The sequence below is a fragment of the Halichoerus grypus genome, chromosome 9 (assembly GCF_964656455.1).
Source record: "Halichoerus grypus chromosome 9, mHalGry1.hap1.1, whole genome shotgun sequence".
In the NCBI taxonomy this organism is placed as follows: Eukaryota; Metazoa; Chordata; class Mammalia; order Carnivora; family Phocidae; genus Halichoerus; species Halichoerus grypus.
Window position 1 is genome coordinate 74,170,995 of NC_135720.1, and position 21,556 is coordinate 74,192,550.

Here is a 21,556-nt window from a genome sequence, read left to right on the forward strand (position 1 = left end):
GAATTCACATACCGTACAAATATTTGTAATTACATAGAGACATGAATAACTAACATGTATAACTAATTGTATCTTTTTTTGTGACTATGGATATCATTAGTGTGATGAATGTCCTTTTGTGTAAATTTTGGTGGTTTAGTACATTGTATAGGTTGTGTATGAACTCCAGGATCTCATGAGGAAACCGGACTTGTCCAGGAGTGCTTGTCACTGGTCAGTGACAAGGAATGCTAAAGAATTTTAATTTCTACTTGAGTGTCCTTTTTGATAGATCATACCATAGCCACTTAGCAGCATGTTGACACCTTTGAGCAGTGGTTAAACATTCCTTTGTGTGACCCAGAAATCCCATTTCTGATTATAAAAATAACACTTGGAAAAAAATTGAATTATTGAACATACGAATGTAAGTGGAATGTTTTTCTTACAGCCAGTAAAAGGTTAATACCTGGGTGTGTCTGAGGAAAAACAACTAATCTTATCTTTATTTCCACACTGGGCAGCAAAGTTAGAGGAATCCACAGGTTATGGTTGCTCATGTCTGATTTAGGATGAGTCACACAGCTCAAATAAGAATACAGGGAGGGTGGTGGTTAAGTGTTGTAATGGATACAAATATGGTATTAGGCAAGTAGTTCATTCTTATAAAGGAAACAAGAGTATGTCTCCAAGGAAGTGATACCTATGTAGGTCTTGCTGGATAAACAGAAGTTCACCGGGTAGCCTAACAGCCTTCCAGGTCCAGAAAACTGCATGAGCAAGACATAATGTGTTTAGTGTAATGCCAGTAATGGCGTGATTTGTAGAGGGCATAAGGAAGGGGGTAGGGAGAATGAGCTTAGAGCCACTGCACTAGTACTACATTTGACTTTTACTAAAGACAGTGAGATTTTTATTTCCACCCCAGAGAAATGTTGACAATGTTGTATAATTAATAAGAGGAGAAAGAATAACATAGCCAATCAATATAAAATAACAGAGAAGTGTTTAAAACATGAAGAAGACACTCCAAATGTGCCCTTGCTGAAAACAGACCATTTTTTGGGAAAGTGGGCAGTGTCGTATTCCAGTCCAAGTAGTTGGCAAATGCTTCAAAGAAGAGTTAATTCCCCACCCCACGTCAGAAATGATAGCACAGGTAACCTGACTGATGACACAGCTAAACCATCTGCTACAACTTATCATATAAACATTAAAATCCATTATTCCCTTAGCTGATGCTCTCTGACATTCCAGAATTCACCGATTGGGTTAAAGGTCACTTCACAAAAAGAAGTTTATGTAAATGGAGAAGACTTTCAAGTCTTCTTTTTAAATATTTAGGATGAGTCACACAGCTCAAATAAGAATACAAGGATTATTGTATTTCTTTCTGTCTTTGTCCACAAATACAAGGAGTATTATATTACTTTCTGTCTTTGTCCACAAATACAAGGAGTATTGTATTATTTCTTTTTAAAAATTAGGACAGTGATAAGAGATACTTTGATAGGGGCACAGTCAGGAAATACTCACGTAAATAGAAGAATTGACAGCTAAGACACATCCTATTCTTATTACATTGTTTTCCCATAATGACTTTCTGATTTTCCCCTTTACTTTAAGCACTAGATAGGAAGTCAGGAAACCGGGATTCTAGACCCAGCCATATCATTTCTCAACACATACCTCATCCCAGAGAAGTCTCTTTACTTTTCTAGCCTTCGGTTTCCTCATTTCTTGAATGAAATAATTTTCAAGTAGGTTCAATGGGATGTAGCAGAGATGCTTCATAGGCTGCTTTGGAAGATGAAGGGAGCCTCCTGCCAACCTTTCCCGTTCCAACAGAGCAGCTTTGCTTTTATTTGTATTATAAATGGAGCTTTCACAAGACTTTTTGATAAAAGGATTCCGTCACTTTTTAAAGGTTTGAAAATCAATGAACTAGACACTTCATAGGGCATATCCAGCTCAGAAACAATTTCCACATCTGTAGAATGAGAATAGCGATAGTTTCATTTCATAGGTATCTGAGGGGTGATCGCAATGTTACATATAGAAAAGGGCATAGAATATAGGAAGCATTCAGTATGTTAGCTGTTATCCATCCCCCAAGTAGGTCCCTCACAAATAAGACTGCATTTCATGTGACTCGTGAACTTTGAGTATGAAATACTGACCTGAAAAAATTGCCTAATCTGTTTTATATAAAAAACACTATAAAGATGTCTTGGATATTTACTCCGAATTTTTAGTATAACCATTTTATTTCTATTTATTTGTGCGTTGCTTTTCCCTTTCACACTTGAAAGTCTTCTCCTCCATCAGACTTTTGAACTAATTATGACCAGACACATTTATGAAATTTTTTTTTTTTTTTTTTGAGAGGGAGAAAGTGTGAGCGGGTTGGGGAGGGGCAGAGACATAGGGAGAGAGAGAATCTTTAGCAGGCTCCATGCTGTGCCTGGAGCCCATCACTGAGCTGGATTTCACAATCCTGAGCTCATGACCTGAGCTGAAATCAAGAGTTGGACACTGAACTGACTGAGCCACAATTATGAAATTATACACATCAATGTGTTTCAGGCTTTCCAGTGCTTGGGAAAGTGATATCAGCATCCACTCTCTAACCCTGCCCTCTGCAACCTGCTTGGAGCTTCTGTTGATATTATCAAGGAATAATGCCACGCTGCCGCCATCCCTTCGGTCTGTGAATTCCTTTCAGGTAAGTACAGCTCCTTTACCAGGGGATGATTTTTTAGTTTTACTTGTAATTGTTTTTTAAGGGTCTTGTATTTCACAGGAGAGAGCCCACAGAACCCACACTTCCAGATGATAATAATAAGCACAATGCATGTAATGCCTTGTCTGTCTCTTTGAAATAAATAAACAATAGAGCCTCGGAATTGATTAGGTAATAGTCTAATAGTGGCAGAACCTGTACCTTTCTAACTCCAGAGTTTGTTCTCTTAACCTCCATCTCTCCTGCGTCTGAGAGAAATGGCAAAAACACCTGACAGAGACACTGTGAATGCCACTTTCCCTTTCCTAGCTTTGCCCTAGAACAAAGATTTTCAACCATTATTAGTAGCTTTGCTACTGTTAGCTTGCAGTCAAATTGCCAAATAGATGTTTAACACAGATGGTGTTACCCACTTACAGCACCTTTTCCCTTTCTCCCAAGTCCCTCCCTCATCACTTTGACACTCCTCTGGATATTTATCTGTGCTCCTGGTAAAGGACGTGGTCAGAATAGAATAACATATGTGGTCTGATCAACGGGAAGACCTCCTCCCTGGTAGGCAGCTAATTGTCACTGAGGTGGCAAATGGGAATTAAGATGCTAACTAGTTGCTTAAGTTATGACCCATAGCTACTGAATGTAACATTGAACTTATCTATGACTCTTGTCAATGGAAAAATACTCATGAGCTCTCTGAGGCTGTTGAGAAGGTCACATACATTGCTGAGAAATGAGTAAACATGGGTTGGCTCTACTTCTGAAGGATTGTGGCTGTATCCTAAGATAACTTCAGGATCAGTGTATATTGCTTGATATACCTCTGTGGTAAAACAAGATGGATTTTCCTATGAATTATAGCTCAGGAAATTGTTTTAAAAAGTTGTTGCAAGGGAATGCTTCCGAACTCATTTTACAACGCCAGCATTACCCTGATACCAAAACCAGACAAGAATGCCACTAGAAAAGAAAATTATAGGGGCGGTTGGGTGGCTCAGTCCTTAAGCGTCTGCCTTTGGCTCAGGTCATGATCCTAGGGTCCTGGGATCGAGCCCCGCATTGGGCTCCCTGCTCGGCGGGAAGCCTGCTTCTCCCTCTCCCACTCTCCCTGCTTGTGTTCCCTCTCTTGCTGTGTCTCTCTCTGTCAAATAAATAAATAAAATCTTGAAAAGAAAAGAAAAGAAAATTATAGGCCAATATCCCTGATGAACATAGATGCAAAAATCCTCAAGAAAATATTAGCAAACTGAATTCAATATTCATTAAAAGGATCATGCACCATGACCAGGTGGCGTTTATTCCAGAGATGCAGGGATAGTTCAACATCTGCAAATCAATCAGTGTAATATACCACATTAACAAAATGAAGGATAAAAATTATATGATCATCTCTAATTGAGTTAGAAAAAACACTTGACAAAATTCAACATCCATTTATAATTAAAAAAAAAACACAAAACTCTCAACAGAGTGGGTATAGAAGGAACATACCTCAATATAATAAAGGCCAAATAATGACAAGCCCATAGCTAACATACTCAATGATAAAATCAGGAATAAGATAGGGATGCTCACTCTCACCACTTTTATTCAACATAGTATTGGAAGTCCTAGCCAAAGCAGTTAGGTAAGAGAAAGAAATAAGAGGGGATCTAAATTAGAAAGGGAAGGAAGTAAAACTCTTTGCAGATAATATATTACATAGAGAAAATCCTAAAGACTCCACCAAAGAACTGGTAGAACTAGTGAAAGAAATAAAGTTTCAGGATACAAAATCAATATACCGTGTTTCTATATTCTAATAACAAAATACCAGAAAGGGAAATTAAGGGGCACCTGGGTGGCTCAGCTGGTAAAGCATCTGCCTTCGGCTCAGGTCATGATCTCAGGGTCCTGGGATCAAGTCCTGCATTGGGCTCCCTGCTCAGTAGGGAGCCTGTTTCTCCCTCTCCCTCTGCTGTTCCCCCTGCTTGTGCTCTCTCTCTCTTTTTCTCTTTCTCTGTCAAATAAATAAAATCTTTTAAAAAAAAAAAATTAAAACTCAGCAAAAAAAACCACAAACACTTCAATTAAGAAATGAACAAAAGATCTGAACAGACATTTTTCCAATTAAGTCATACAGATGGCCAACAGGTACATGAAAAGATGCTCAACATCACTGGTCATCAGAAAAATGCAGATCAAAACCACAGTGAGCTATCATCTCACACCTGTTAGGATGGCTGTCATCAAAAATATAGGAAAGAACCAGCGATGGCAAGGATGTAGAGAACATAAGGGAACCCTTGTGCACTCTTGGTGGGAATGTATATTGGTGTAGCCACATGGAAAACAGAAACCTGTTGGCCAAAAAATTAAAAATAGAACTGCCATATGAACCAGCAATTCCACTGCTGAGTGTTTATCCAAAGAAAATGAAAACACTAACTTGAAAAGGTCTGTACATCCCCATGTTCATTGCAGCATCATTTACAATAGCCAAGATATGGAAACAAACTAAGTGTCCAACTATGGATGAATGGATAAAGAAGTTGTGGGGTATATAGATGCAATTCAACCATAAAAAAGAATAAAACCCTGCCATTTGTGACAACATGGATGGACCTAGAGGAGATTATGCTTAGTGAAATAAGTCAGACAGAGAAAGGCAAATACCATATGATCTCATTTATATGTGGATTCCAAAAAACAAAACCAAAGAATCCCAGGTTCTCTCTATGGAGAGCACAAAATGGGTAAAGGTGATCAAAAGGTACAAAGTTCTAGTTATAAAATAAGTCCTGGAGATATAATGTACAGCATAGTGACTATAATTAATAATACTATATTGCATATTTGAAAGTTGCTAATAGGTAAGATCGTAAAATTTCTCATCACAAGAGAAAAATTATTTTTGTAACTGAGATGGTGCTGGATGTTAACTAGACTTATTGTGATGATCATTTTGCTCTGTATATAAATGTGAAATCGTTGTATACCTGAAACTAATATAATGTTATATGTCAGTTATACCTCAATTAAAATATTTTTTAAATAACTGCTCCAGTCTAATTTGCATCCATATTCTCCTGGTAAGCCGTGATACTATGTTTGATTTTCTTCCTGAACCAATTTCATACTTTGGCCTTGGTGTACCTGTTTTATTTATCACTACTTGATTATCAGCTTCAATCCTGAACTCTCAAAGGGACTTCTGAAAATACCTTCTCATTTTATAAGAGAGGAAACTGAGATTCAGAGAGATGGAGTGAGTTGGCCAGGGAATACCCACCGTGTTAGAGACGGAGCTGGACTCACCAGGCTTGTGCCCTGGTAATTCCACCTGCTACCCAAATGCAATACTTGCTGAAGTCCTGGAAGGTGGAGGGGGTGTGAGTGGTAGATGAAGGCAGGTTGTATCTACCTTGGAATGTACACACACACACACACACACACACACACACACACCCCTTATTTTGCAGTAACTTAAAATTATTTATATACTACCCTGAATCAGAAATGATTTAAAATTCTGTATATCAATCCATATTTCTTTTAAGGTTTGCTCATTGGATTGAACATTGAATAACATAAAAGTTTGTATATGCCCACAAACATTTATGGAGGGAGATACAAGAAACTTAATAGTGGTTATCTTTGGGGAGCAAGGCTGGAAGACATTTACTATTTATGTCACTTTCTCATGTACTGTTTAAAATGTTTATATGATGGGTGAATGGGATTCAAGAGAGATGACTCGAACTTGGAGGATGTTGCAGCATATGAGGGAGATAGAATAAACATCCATGATTATTGTGTGATATAAATTGAGAATAATTTTATTACAAAGTAGCCTCAACTCAAGCCTTAAAGAGATTAGGTAGAAGAGTAATTTAAACTGGGTGTGGGGGAATTGAGAGGAGGCACATTCTGTATTGTCCCTGAGACAGAGGAGGTCTTAATCCCTTGACGGATCTCAGCTCAGGCTCATGTCAGCACCTGCGCACGAAAGCCCTGCATGCTCTTAGTGGTGTTAGTGTCTTCTCATAGCAGCTCAACCACAGGAGCTCTGTGACTGACTGTCCCTCCCTACTAGTGATTATACTTCATCTGGGTTCAGCCTGGTTGCTGAATATTATTAATCAGGAACACAGACACTTTCCCAGTTTCCAAGGTTCCGAGAAACTTGGCACAAGTTCACGAACAGTGTCTGCTAAAGCAATGTAGTCCTTGCTGCTGCCTCTGGAAAGAAGCATTCTTATCAGGAGATACCAGAAATCGACTTCCTTATGCAGGTCTTTACTGCAAGATAAAGGATCCGTGAAGAAGGGGAGGATGTCTGTCAGTATTAGAAAGAGATGGCTCTGCTTTTTCATCTTTGTAACACCTACTTAATCATGTATTACAATGACAAGGAGTGGGGCTGCTAATTTTGCCCATATTTGGGGTTTACTTTTTCAACTGGAAATTGACTGTAATGCACATCTTTTAAAGTGCTGTATTGGCAAGAGCTGTAAAATAGTGGAATGACACTTGTTAAAGATACCATCTTTACATTTCCAACTCTCTTACTTTCCAGGCCAAGTTAGTGACTGTGAACACTGCTGCTTTTGTTTTTGTAAAAATGTTATTTTAGGTTTCCAGGGATTCAAATGGCACTCCTGCTTGAGCCAAATCCCAAAAGGAAAGGTTTATCGTATTAATTAGACCTATTAACGTATATGAAATTCTAACTTCTTAAATTACAGTGTAACATTTCTTTCAGGCCAATAGGGATATCTTTTGGTGGATTTGTTGTAATATTAACATGTACCGTGTCACCATACCTTAATATCCGTATTGTAACTATGAGCAAACAGAATCACTGATGCATTGCTAAGCACATACTGTAGTTGTTGCACCCCAAGAAGAAGGATGGACTTATGTCACTCTCTGCTTAAGATTCTTCCATGACCTTCCTATTGCAATGAGAACAAAATCCAAACATCTTACCAGAAACAAGACCTACCTTTGGCACTCTTGGTGTACACTTAATCAGGCCAGAGGCCCAAAGGCCCCCAGCTGAGCATTGTTTTCCCAGTTTGTGCATGCTTCGATTTCTTCTGCAGTTGGGTCTCATCCACTCTAAACATGGAATAACTAAGTGGTATTAATAGGTGGAGCCATCTGGCTAAACTCTTTTTCTCTCTCTTTCCTAACTTACGGTTTGACTTCCACAGAGCATTCCCAAGAAGAGTCTTCCTTGGAAACTTATACTCAACTGAGAGATACGGTTGTTCCACCACCTCGAGCCCTGAGCTGAGGAAATCTTTCTTGTTCTTTCCCACACCTTACCTCATTAACTCCAGCTCCATCAGCTGCTCCTGGCCTTCCCAACTGTGTGGGTGGCATTTCTAAGGGCATAGAGCCCCCCAATTAAAGCTTCTTTGTTTCCCCCAGGTAGATAGCTAGGTTCTACAATAATTGTAAATGTTTTCACAGACATCATCCTTTTTTAAATCCTCACAACAACAAACCCCATTTTAAAGGTACAGAAAGTAAGTAAGCTAGACAAGTTCATGTAACTACTAACATGCAGGGCTATTTTTTTTTTTTAATACCTACCTAGGTCCTCTGATTCTGAGTGTGTTATTTATTCCATCCCATGACTGTTTCATCAAAGAAAATGGCAAATGGTCCTTTTTCACAGTCCTGGGTTTGGTATCATCTTATTTTTACCATCTGGCAGCAACAGTTTTTCTTTTATTACTATCATCCTTTAGAGGGCGCCTGGGTGGCTCAGTTGGTTAAGCGACTGCCTTCGGCTCAGGTCATGATCCTGGAGTCCCGGGATCGAGTCCCGTATCGGGCTCCCTGCTCGGCGGGGAGTCTGCTTCTCCCTCTGACCCTCCTCCCTCTCATGCTCTCTGTCTCTCATTCTCTCTCTCTCAAATAAATAAATAAAATCTTTAAAAAAAAAAAAAATATCATCCTTTAGAGAACCACAACCTTCAAACGTGGGCGCGGTGTGAGTAACATTCTCAAGCATTATGGATCCTAGCAGAAAAGTTGAGTTTCATCAGGTTACAGTTTTATGTATATGCTGTGTGATTGAATTATATAGTGAAAATATGTAGAAAAGAAGAAACAGAAAAGCTTTATAGAGCTTATCTATTATCATCTGATAATTAGGGTTGGTCAGGGATATTTTCTCAGCTCTAGATGGATTTGAAATCATACACTGTTCACTGAGGAAGGATGAAGCAGATGAAGCATCTTGAGTAAGGGACCTGTATACTACGTAGAGAAAAAGATTCTCATTTATGTTACTTGTATGTAGTTTGATTTTTAACTTTAAGAAATCCACTGATAGTTGAATTTCATCATTTCCATGATGTAAAAACTATATATTCAAGTTCTCAATTGTTCAGATATTAATAATTTTACAAGTAATTCTCCCATCCATCTGCTTTTTCACTGCCTGCTAAGACCTCTGTCATGAGAGAAGAGGGAAGGAAAATAACATGAAAATTTGGTTTAATCATTTGGCCATTTGTTGGAATCTCAGGTAAAAAGTTTTGATGATACAGTAGTTTGAAGGAAGTTGTGGTTTAATTTAAAACTTTTTTAAAAAAGATTTTATTAATTTATTTGACAGAGAGACAGCGAGAGAGGGAACACAAGCAGGGGGAGTGGGAGAGGGAGAAGCAGACTCCCCACTGAGCAGGGAGCCAGTGCGGGGCTCGATCCCAGGATCCTGGGATCATGACCTGAGCCGAAGGCAGATGCTCAACGACTAAGCCACCCAGATGCCCCTAATTTAAAACATTTTTTAAAAAAATATAATCTATAGGGGCTCCAAGAAATTGTTAGGCAGAGGCCTGAGAGCTTTACAGACGAGTAGCAACAAAGGGCTACAGAGAAGAGAAAGTGAGGTTTCTAACTCTACACCATTTTTTTCATCTACTTTTCAGACACCGCACAACACAAATGGCCTTATCTGTCTCTTGGGTGCCATGTTCATCTCTGGGTAGATAATAGCCATTATTACCTTTTAAAGTAATATTTTACAAATTGATTATGAAAAGATCACTTTCATGATAAAAATTGGAAAATACAGAAAAATGTAAAATAAATCAAAATCTCTGGGAATAACCAATAACGGCATTGTAGGGTAATTCTTGTTAGTGTTTTTTGTGTGTGCTTCGAAAACACATGTGCCAATGTACATACACAAATACAAATATATTTTTGTATAAAACTGGCCTCATTGGAAATGCTGGGAATGAGATACTGGCAGTGTTCTGCGCTTTCCTTTGCTTCATCTTCTGGCATGACGACAGTCTTCCTGGAGACTGCTAAAGGGCCTTGGGGGTACTTTTATATAAAGGTCCTGTTATTAGTTGAGCATGGATAAGATAGGAGGCTGTAAGCCATTGCAGATGTCCGGGGGTTGCTGGAGACGTAACAGGCGGTGGATAGACCTTCATCAAGATGGGCAGGCACTTGCTAGAATTTGTGCTCAGCTCTCGTAATCCTTGTGTGCATTCCAGAGAGTTAGGGGAGTCGTGTTGGCACCCTCAAGTCCTGAGAAGTGTCAGCCTTCTTTCTTTCCTGCTAATTTCTTTGTCCTCAGTGGGCAGAGATAATCAGGAGTTGAGTGCTACTCATTGTATTTAGGGAATCCAGTCTCAAAGGTAGTGATTACTGCTCTATTTTCAATCTCTCAAAACAGATTTCTGAGAATTGCCTCAGCAATTTGGGTGTGAAAAGGATGTTGCCTTCTTCATCCCTTGTTGCCCTGCAGGGCATTCTTGGTTTGGGAAAATGAGCAGGTATCCTTAGCTTAATACAGTTCTCTGGTGTGGATTCTGCCTTCCTCTGCCTCCTTTCCTACCTGACTACCATGCTGCCCTACTCTAGAGAGCGTTTGGAGGATGGGGCCAGGCAGAGAGCCAGCCAGAGGCCACTCGCTCTGCCACGTGCCCCGCTCCTCAGGAATTTCTGTCCCCACCAAGGAGTTAGGGTTGTAGGCAGAGCAGGCTAGTTCCTTGACCGTCCGTGGCACCGGTCTATACTCTGAGGAGCTGCTAGACTTGGGTTTGGGGAGCTTGACTAGGCTGGGGGTGCTCTGCCTTTGGCCTCACTGAGAAAAGCAGGAATTACGATTTGCCCCAGAAAGTCAATAATAATATCTCTTGTTTTGCTTGTTTTTAACACATTTACCCGCCCCCCCCCAACTTTAAAGGAAATGCATACTCATGGCAGAAAATGTGGTATGGGTTTCATTAACAAAATGATATGTATTTGCACTTGTAGCCTACAAAGATAGAATCTTAAAATTAAACCAACTACTACCTAGCCCAGTTCAGTCCATCTGTCCTTCCTGACATGGTGGGGAGAGAAGGCCTGATGGCAAGGCCTGGCAGGCTCTAAGTAACCTTCGTGATTTGAGGGCACTCCCTTTCTCTGTACCTCTAATTCTGAAATGGGTGTGGGGAGAGCTAGAAAACAAATAGGGTCTGTCTAATTCTGTGATGATGGGATTATGGCTGGTTTTGATTCTTATTTGTCAGTATCTATGGGAGGTTTGTTTGAAATTCAGGTTTCTGAGTCAGTAACCCTGGAGGAAACCCCAGGAATCTGCATTCTAACAAACATCCAAAGTGTTTCTAATAAAGGTTTTCCAGAACCAAGGTAAAAAACACTTACATGATAATAGAATATACTCCCAGTAAATGTTAAGGAAAAAAATCTTTTAATTATGATGAAAACCTGGTCACTAGCTCAAATAGGTTATTTTCCTCTTGTCTTCACTTTTCATTATTAATCTGCACTTAACACAATCCCTGACTATTGAAGTAAAGTGAATCAATGTCATGAAGCTTTTATTTTTTCTTTCCTTTTTTTCCTTCTACCATGACCTCTCCCTTTTACACTCAGGTGCTTTGTAGAATCCAGGTGTTGGTTACCTCTGTAAGTCATCTTGCTGCCATTCAGGGTGAACACCTAGCATCCCAGTGTCTCCCAGCCTGAGTTTCTTCCTTCCCTGGGGGATGTACAACCTCTGGAGTCCTCTCTCCCTCTCATGGCAAGTCTGGTCTGGTAGGACAATCGCTCTCCCTGAGGTAGGACACTCAAGGTGTCGTGTAGTCTTAGATCTGCCACCAACTGGACTTGTGACACTGGTCTAATTAGGTAACCTGTATAGGTCCCAGTTCCTTTATCTGTACATTAAGGAGATTGGATTAGATTATGATGTTCCTTTTAAAGTAGATGCACACAGAGTCATTTTGTCTGTTCCCAGCTGTTCCTAATTTATTCACCAAGGCTGAATAATATAACTTTATTCCTTAAAGGGACTAGGTTTCTCCTGAATGTCTTGAAAGTGTTTAATTGAAGAAAAGCATAGATAAAGCCACATTATGTAGTTTCTTTTTTCTCTCCAAGAGAATGGAGTCCATGTCACAAGACCTTCCTCACAGCCCCAAAGAAGGGTCAGGAATGATGAGACTAGAGTGCTGCCTGGCCTTCGGCTCTTCCTGTCTGAGAGACCCAGGTCATTGCTTCATGGGAGGACCCCCGGCAGATGGGCTGTCTGTCAGAGAAAAGGAAAGGGAAGAAAGCTGGGATATGCTCTGGACAGCCCTTCCACCCTCCCTCAGTCTTTTTCTGCTTTCAGGTTCACCTCCTCTGTCCGACTGTGGATCCTGGTCCATACTGAAACATTTGTGACTTAAGGATTTTCCAGTGCTTTTGTATTTGCGTTTATTTGCAAATATGGTTATTCCAAGAAAGTTGTCTAAAATGTGAACCTTTCCTCTTGCCTGGAGCTATTAAGGAGAGGACTTGGTTCTTTCTCACACACTTAGCACAGCTGTGGTTCAATCAGGTGGCTTTCTGGTAGCAGGTCTTGCTTCCTTAAAAAGGCGGCTAAAGATATATGTTTGCTTTTATTTTTTTTAATTTAATTTTATTATATTATGTTAGTCACCATACAGTACCTCATTAGTTTTTGATGTAGTGTTCCATGATTCATTGTTTGCGTCTAACACCCAGTGCTCCATGCAGTACATGTCTGCTTTTAGAAATAAAATAGCATCACAATTGAAATGACTGGACTTGCTCCTCCCATGGAGGAAGCCACTGTGTTGTTCACAGGAGCTTTGCTGGCTGGAGGGGGAAACAACAGCCTGGGACTGATGCCAACCTTCAAGGGAACGTTGGATTGGAAGGTGTCACTGTTCTGAGCCTCCACCGAGAACCTCTCGTGAGCCCGCCCAGCAACAACTAATAGCTTCAGCAAAGTGAAGAGATGTAGAACAGGAAAGGTGTTGGGGAACCAAGCCAAAGGGACCGTGAGAAATGAAATGGCTTTCCGTCCTTGCCCTTCTAGACCTGATAAGTGACACAGTGGGGAAAAGCCCTGGCATGGAGGTGAGAGATGGGTTTGGGTTCTGAGCTGCTTCACCTGCATCGATGTGACGGGGTACACGTCACTCACCCGCCTAGATCTCAGGTTTCTCGGAAATCCACTGATGCTAAGTGTCGGTAGTTAAAGGATTCACAGTACTGTGAAAGCTTATGAATTAAGTTCACCTGAAGAAGGAAGGCTGGCATCTAATCTAAGGCTCGAATCCCTTTAAAGATAAAGACCAGCCTGTTGCTTCTTACTAGGTTAGAAGCTGGGAATGATGGTTGCAGAGGACTGATTATGTTGGAATGGCAGGGAAGGTAGGTCTGTAGCTTCAGCTGGGGCTTCATGCGGTTAATATCTGCAGTTGGCTTTCAACAATATAGGGCAGTTGAATTAATCTGTAGCATACAAAAGGGTTCTGGTGCATTGTCCGAAGCTATAATAAAGGAACACAAACTAAACTGGAGTAAAGAATTAGCTGAGGGCCACCTGGGTGGCTCAATTGGTTAAACGTCCGACTCTTGATTTCAGCTTAGGTCATGATCTCAGGTTTGTGTGATCGAGGCCCACGTTGGGCTCCATGCTGGGCACGGAGCCTGCTTTAGATTCTCTTTCTCCCTCTCCCTCTGTCCCTCTAAAAAAAAAAAAAAAAAAAAAGAGCTGAGCAATGTTTAGGTGCTGGTGCCTTTTCTTGTCTCTTTAGAGCTGTACATACATAGTTCTTTATAAACAACTGCATTTGTCCATACTTCCAATGTTTCTGACTCTCTTCCTTCTGGTCTTAAATTATTATTTTCTTCTCATTTAACTTCAGCTTGAGTATCATTTGTAAAGGGAATAAACATTTGAGACATTGTCCATTTGAACTATCAGCTGCTTTTCAGAAAGTCTTGCTAATATACTAATATTTTTAGCAGAAATCAGAGCACTGCAAACAGAAGACATAGTTCTTAATATTTTTATTTTAAATAGATTTGTTAAATCTGCCTACATGACTGTAATTTCTAATATAGTGGGAATGATGTATACCATCTTTGTATATGTGAGTGTGATGAGAGGAGTATGCATTTTTTTGGTTGTCATACTTTTCTTCCTTTTTTCTTATTTCTTATTCTCTGTTATCTTGATTTTTTTCATCCTTTAAAAAAAAAATTCTCTGCTGTCTTGGAAGCAATAGTGTGCAGGGTTTTTTTGTAGTGGTTGCTCTTAAAATTTTAAAATATATAGAATAGAAAGTTTTCTAGCAAAAACAAAATTGTTCAATATCTTTACCTTTTTCAAACAGGCAAGAATTTTATCAATATTTTATCTATTTTTTTATTATTGACGTAGAGTTGACATACAATGTTATTATGTTAGCTTCAGGTATGCGATGTAGTGATTCAGTAATTCTATACAGTACTCAGTGCTCATTACAATTAAGTGTAGGCACCATACAAGGTTATTACAATATTATTGACTATGTTCCTTATGCTGTACTTTTCATCCCTGTAACTTATTTATTTTATAACTGGAAGTTTGTTCCTCTTAATCACCTTCACGTATTTCGCCCATTCCCCCCAGCAACCATCTTCCCTCTGGCAACTACCAGTTTGTTCTCTGACTTTTAAGTCTGTTTTGTGTTTGGTTGTTCATTTGTTTTGGTTTTTTGGATTCCACATATAAGTGAAATCATACAGTATTTGTCTTTCTCTGTCTGACTTATTTCACTTAAAATAATCCCCTCTCTTCCATCTACGTGATTGCAAATGGTAAAACCTCATTCTTTTTGATGGCTGAGTAATATCCCGTTGTATGTATAAACCACAGCCCCTTTATCCATTCATCTATTGGTCCCTTGGGTTGATTTCACATCTTGGCTATTGTAAATAATACTACAATAAATACAGGGGTGCATATATCTTTTCTTATTAGTGTTTTTGTTTTCTTTCAGTAAATACCTAGTATTAGAATTACTGGATCATATGGCGTTTCTAGTTTTAATTTTTTGAAGAAACTTCATACTGATTTTCACGGTGGTTGCACCAATTTACGTTCCCACTGATAGCGCAGGAGGGTTCCTTTTCTCTATATCGTTGCCAATACTTGTTATTTCTTGTCTTTTTGATATTAGCTGTTCTGACTGGTGTGAGGTAATGTGTCCCTATGGTTCTGATTTGTATTTTTCTGATGATTAGTGTTGTTGAACATCTTTTCATTTGTCTCTTGGCCATCTGTGTGTCTTTGGAAAAATGTCTATTCAGATCCTTTGCACACTTTTTAAATGGATTGTTTGGTTTTTTGAGTTCTGTAAGTTTTTATGTATTATGGATATTAACTCCTTATTGGATATAAATACTTTCTCCCATTCAGTAGGTTGCCTTTTTATCTTGTTGGCTGTTTTGTTTGCTGTGCAAAAGCCTTTGATATTGATGTAGTCCCAGTAGTTTATTTTCACTTTTGTTTCTCTTGCCTCGGGGGAGATATTTCCATAAATATACTGCTAAGAGTATGTCCAAGAGATTACTGTCTATGTGTTAAGAGTTTTATAGTTTCAGGTCTCACATTTAGATCTTTAATACATTTTGAATTTATTTTTTAAAAGTCATAAGATAAGTATTCCAGTTTCATTCTTTTGCATGTAGCAAAATTTCCACTTTTTCCAACTCCATTTATTGAAAAGACTGTTTTCTTCACTGTATATTTTTGCCTGCTTTGTTGTAGGTTAGTTGACCATTTATGCATGGGTTTATTTCTGGGCTTTCTATCCTATCTCTATGAGTCTGTTTTGATTGTTATAGCTTTGTAGTGTATCTTGAGATCTGGGGCTGTGACACCTCCAGCTTTATTCTTTCTCAAGATTGCTAAGATTACTTTGGCTATTTGAGGTCTTTTGTGGTTCCATACAAATTTTAGGTTATTTGTTTTAGTTCTGTGAAAAATGCTATGGGTATTTTGATAGGGATTGCATTTAATCTTTAGATTGGTTTGGGTAATATGGACATTTTAACAATATTAATCCTTCCAATTCATAAGCATGAAATATCTTTCCATTCATGCCATTTTCAGGGTTTTTTTCATATTGCCTTCTAGTTTTCAGAGAATAGGGCTTTCACCTTCTTGGTTAAATTTATTCCTGGGTATTTTAATCTTTTTGGTGCAGTTGAAAATGGGATTGTTTTCTTAATTTCTCCTTCTGCTACTTCATTATTAATGTATAGAAATGCAACAGATTTCTGCACATTGATTCTGTATCCTGTGACTTTATTGAATTCATTTATTAGCTCTAGTAGTTTTTTGGTGAAGTATTTAGAGTTTTCTCTATTATAGTATCATGTCTCCTACAAATGGTAAAAGTTTACTTCTTCCTTACCAATATGGATGCCTTTTTTTTTTTTTCCTTATCCGATTGCTCTGGCTGGGACTTCCAGTACTATGTTGAATAAAAGGGACAACATCCTTGTCTTGTTCCTGATTTTAGAGAAAGCTTTTAGCTTTTCCCCATTGAGTATGTTGTTAACTCTGGGTTTTTCATATACGGCCTTTTCTTATGTTGAAGTATGTTCCCTTTAAGCCTACTTTTTTGAGAGTTTTTATCATGAATGAATGTTGTATTTTGTCAAATGCTTTTCTGCATCTATTGAGATAATTGCATGATTTTTTTTATCCTTCTTCTTGTTAATGTGATGTATCACATTGATTTATGAATATTGAACCACACTTGCATCCCTGGAATAAATCCCACTTGGTTGGGTAAATGATCCTTTTAATGTATGTTGAATTTGGTTTGCTGATATTTTGTTGAGAGTTTTTGCATCTGTGTTCATCAGGGATAATGGCCTGTAGTTCTCTTTTTCTGTAGTGTCAATGTCTGGTTTTGGTATCAGTGTAGTGCTAGCCTTGTGGAATGAATTTGAAAATTTTCCTCCCTCTTCTATTTTTTGGAATAATTTGAGAATAAATATTAATTCTTATTCAAATTTTTGGTAGAATTCACCTATGAAGCTGTCTGTCCTAGACCTTTGTTTGGTGGGAGTTTTTTTATTACCAGTTCAATTTTGGTGTTAGTAATTTGTGTATTCACATTTTCTATTTCTTCTTGATTCAGTTTTGGAAGGTTGTATGTTTCTAGATTTATACATTTCTTCTAGGTTGTTCAAGTTCTTGGCATATAATTTTCCTTGTATTCTCTTGTAATTCTTTGTATTTTTGTGGTTTCAATTGTTATTTCTACCCCTTTATTTCTGATTTTATTTATTTGAGTTCTCTCATTTTTTCTTGATGAATCTAGTAAAGGTTTATCAATTTTGTTTATCTTTTCAAAGAATCAGCTTTTGTTTTCATTGATCTTTTTTTCTATTGTTATTTTCATCTCTATTACATTTATTTCCATTCTGATCTTTATTATTTCCTTCCTTCTACTAACTTTGGACTTTGGTCATTCTTCTTTATATTGTGAGTGGTATTATGCTTGATGACATCACGGAGGTCCCCTAACCTCTTCTCGATTTTTATTATTTTTTCTTTTTACTGTGCAGCTTGGTTGCTTTCCATTACCCTGTCTTCTGGATCATTGATTCATTCTTCTGCATCCTGCAGTCTGCTGTTGATTCCCTCTAGAGTATTTTTCATTTCAGGCATTGTATTCTTCAGCTCTGTTTCTTTTTTATATTTTTTATCTCTTTGTTGATGTTCTCACTGAGTTCATCCATTCTTTTCTCAAGTCCAGTAAGTATTTTTATGACCATTACTTTGAACTCTTTATCAGGCATATTGTTTATCTCCATTTCATTTAGCTCTTTTTTTGTGATTTTTGTCTTGTTCTTTCATTTGGGACATATTCCTCTGTCTCCGCATTTTGTCCAACTCTGCGTTTGTTTCTGTATATTAGGTGAGTAAGCTACATCTCCTGGTTTTGAAAGTAGTGTCCTTGTATAGAAGAGATCCTCTGGTGCCCTGTAGTGAAATCCCCCCTGGTCACCAGAACCAGGTGCTCCAGTGGTATTCTCTTTGTGGGCTGTGTCTGCCCTCCTGTTGTGGTGGAGCTGCAGTTGCCTTCAGCCCTGCAGGCTGCAGTAAACTGATTTGCCTGCTATGGGCACACTAGGCATGGTTTACTCCCTACACTGTTGAGAGGACTGGCTGTGACAGCAAGGGCTCATTGGTAGGTTGGGACAGTACTCAGCCTGGCTCTCTGCAGTTAGCCTCTCTGCCACAGCTGCAGGTGCACAGAAGGCAGGGCTTACTCCCTGCACAGGAAGCTGAGAGGCCTGCCCGGCTGCTGGAACCGTGGGCATCCTGGTCTGTGAGGTTACCTCCCCTGCCTTCCCAGGGCACAAGTCACTTTGGAGGTGGATCTGCTAGGGAATGCCAGGTGGGGCATTTGGTGCTTGCAAGGTAGATGGAGAGTGTTAGAACTGGTTTCTGCAAATATCTGGCTATGTAGGCTGGGGGAGAGCAAGAGAAATGGCACGTGCCTAGAGAAGTCTCCTTTAGATTGCTGCCCCTCCTGCATGGATGTAAGATTAGTCTGTAAATCTCATTCACCTATACCCCAGGCACTTTTCAGACTGCTGCTTCTCTGCTGTGTCTCAGACCGAGTTATTTAACATGAGCTCTCTAAGGGTGGAGACTCAATTTCATTGCACCCGCTAGCTCTCCTGGAGTTAAGCCCCGCTAATTTTCAAAGCCAGATATTATGGGGATTCATCTTCCCAGTGCAGATCCCCAGGGTGGGGGTGCCCAGTGTGGGTCTGATCCCCACTTCTCTGTTTGTGATGCCCTTCAGAGTTTGGGTAGTCATCTAGGGGTTTGGTTCCCAACTGTGTGTCTGCCCCTCATACCCTTTTCTCTGTGGCCTTCTCTCTGTGACGAGGTGTGGAAGGTCTTTTCTGCCAGTTTTCGTTTTCAGAGTTAATTGTAATGGATGTACTTGTCTTGGTGTATCCATGGCACGAGGTGAGCTCAGGATCCTCCTACTCTGTGTCTTCCCCAACATGTTCCTTAACTCTCTGTTAAGCACATTATTCCCCTCACCCCACATTTTCCCCATTATTGTCTACTGTTTTTGTTTCACTTAAAAACAAGTAAATTAGTTATTAATTTAAAGTATTTTAATGTTCATTACATACATATCAGTTGTTATGCTTTTTGTTTTTCTCTTGCATCCCATATCCTTTAGTATTCCTTCCACTGACAGCCTATGAATAGCACACTTTCTTAGTCTTTCTATGTCTAAAATGTCTTTATTTTGTTCACAATCTTGAATAATGACTAAGCTAGGTATAGAATTCTGTACCTCTTTTCAATTTGAAGATCTATCACTCATTGCCTTCTGCCATCTATTTCTGTTGATAAGACAGCTGTTGTAAAATTATTTGCTTTTCCTCTGAAGATAATCCATCCTTTTTTCCCTACCAGTCTGTAAGAGTTTATCTTTGTGCTTGATGTGCTGTAGTTTTATAGTGATGTCCAGGTGTGGATTTTAAAAAAATTTTTTCTACTTAATACTCTGAGACCACTTCATCTGAGGACTCCTGTCTTCAATTAGTTCTAGAAAGTTGTTAACAGTTGTATAGTAAGTTTCCATTATCCCTCCCCTCCCGTTTCCTTCTTTTTACCTCCTATGAGGCATATATTGGAGTCTTTCAAGATATTCTCCTTTGTCTCTTAAATGTTTTTTCATATATATATTCCCTCAGTATTGGGTTTTCCAGTTCATTCATTCTGGTGTTTATCCCCGTCATTGAGTTTTCTTTCAATGGATATATATTTTTTATTTCCAAGATACCAAGTTTCAAAAGTCTTTCTGGGAATTTGAAATCAGCATGCTCTTAAAGTCTTTTTTATTTGTTCTGTTTTTCTAATTTTGTCTGCAGCTGCTTAATCTCCTAGTTGTTAATTTTGTGGCTAATGTAGGGTCGATTTCTCATGTGTTTTAGAATTTTAGTGTCATCCTTGGCTTTCTATGACTTAACCCTGGTTTTCATATCTGTAGTAGGAGAATAACTACCCTTCCTGTCTGAAAGCACTTTGTAAAGAATAAAGGCAAGATCTGGCCATTTTGATAATTAATGTAATTGGTATCACATTTTACCACTACTCTCTATCTTTGAAGTCAAATTTGTTGAAGATGGGTGGGTGGCATGGGGAGGAAATGAAATATGTTAGGTCATGATAGAAGTACACACCCCCAGATTTTTAGTTGTCTGCTAAATGTTGTCAACAGTTCAGGGCACAAATTGCAGAGTAGTTTCTAGAAGCAAATGGATTGTGGCTTTGTTTTTACTTTTAGAGTTGTGTGAAATGGAAAGGAAATTATGTTTAATGACAGTAGAGCTAGCTCAACCATTTGTATTTTCAGTTTTTCTTGAATCTGTTGTTTCTTTTTTAACCCAGTAATAGTGTCTACAATGTACCTTGCTAGTTAGTGTTTAGGTGCTTTTAAAAATCCATTTAAACTAAACTTGCTCTGGATATACAAGGGTTTCTTATATTACGTCTTTTTAATTATTACTTTCATTTCGTAATGTCGAGGGCTTGGAGAGTCTCACTGTGGATATGATGCTTTCTATCAGTTTTATAAACCACTTGGTTTGCGTCCTTCCCTCCCTCGCCCCCCCAAAACAGAAACAGAAACAAAAACTGTGCCTTGGCAGGTGTTGAGAGTCAGTGAAGAAGTCACAGCCTGAGTTTGACGCTGGATACACAAAATTAAACGTTTCTTCTCATATTGCAGAGCGTCAAAAAATGTTCTATACATTTTCCAGATAGCAGAAAACAATGGTAGCTATGTAATAATCAGTCTCAAAAACTGAAAACAATATGAAACAACTTCCCAATTATGAAAGCTCTCCACACATACTTGGAGACAGACAATGCCAAAAGTGCAAAATAACTGTGAGTAAATAGGAAAAAAAAATCAACAAGTTCTGGTGTTCAGTTCCTTATACTTCCTTTCTACCTCCACTCTGCCATAAGGCTTTTTGTGAGCAAAAGCAAAAAAAAAAAAAAAAAAAAAACTGCAAGGAAGACAGAGAGGCTAGCAAAAGTGCCTAAGGGTGATTTTGAATGGCCACTAGAAAAGTTAAATCCATCCTAAATTTTAAAATGCTGGAAAATTGTCCAAGCAGATAAGAGCTTGGAGTGTAGGGAAGAGATTTTAAAGTACATGTGATGTAAAGGGTCAGGTGACATATAGGACCAGGTATAACATTTTAAAAGACAGGCACAGTTTAAAAGGGTAAGCATTAGTTACTGGAGCAGTCTTTCTTCTGGGCCCGGGGGGGGGGGGGGGGGCGGGGGAGGCAAAAAAAAAAAGAAGTGCTTTTTAGCAATTACATGAAGGAGAAAAGAAGAAAAGTGGTTTGAAGGTGGGGGTGGATTTAGGGTTCCCTAAGACAAAGAGAATCATATAATCAGGACTTACAGCTCTTTTCCTACCACCAAAACAAACCCATTGACAGAAAAACCCACTAAAGTAC

The 21,556-nt window shown here is 38.8% G+C and overlaps 1 protein-coding gene across 4 annotated transcripts in view; it reads left to right on the forward strand.

Annotated features, from left to right (window-relative positions):
- The window catches only part of UBE3D (ubiquitin protein ligase E3D), a 154,800-nt gene that overhangs the window by 87,145 nt on the left and 46,099 nt on the right, over positions 1-21,556 (forward strand). The window contains exons 9-10 of one of the 4 annotated variants that reach the window (XM_078055042.1): positions 2,566-2,704; positions 10,413-10,523. The exons of 1 other annotated variant lie outside the window; for it this stretch is intronic. In XM_078055042.1, the coding sequence (XP_077911168.1) occupies positions 2,566-2,704; positions 10,413-10,508 (235 nt within the window). In that variant the 3' untranslated portion in view covers positions 10,509-10,523. Of the gene's footprint in view, positions 1-2,565; positions 2,705-10,412; positions 10,524-21,556 lie in introns of those variants that run through there. 2 more of the 4 variants (XM_078055043.1, XM_078055041.1) reach the window with 2 other exon arrangements.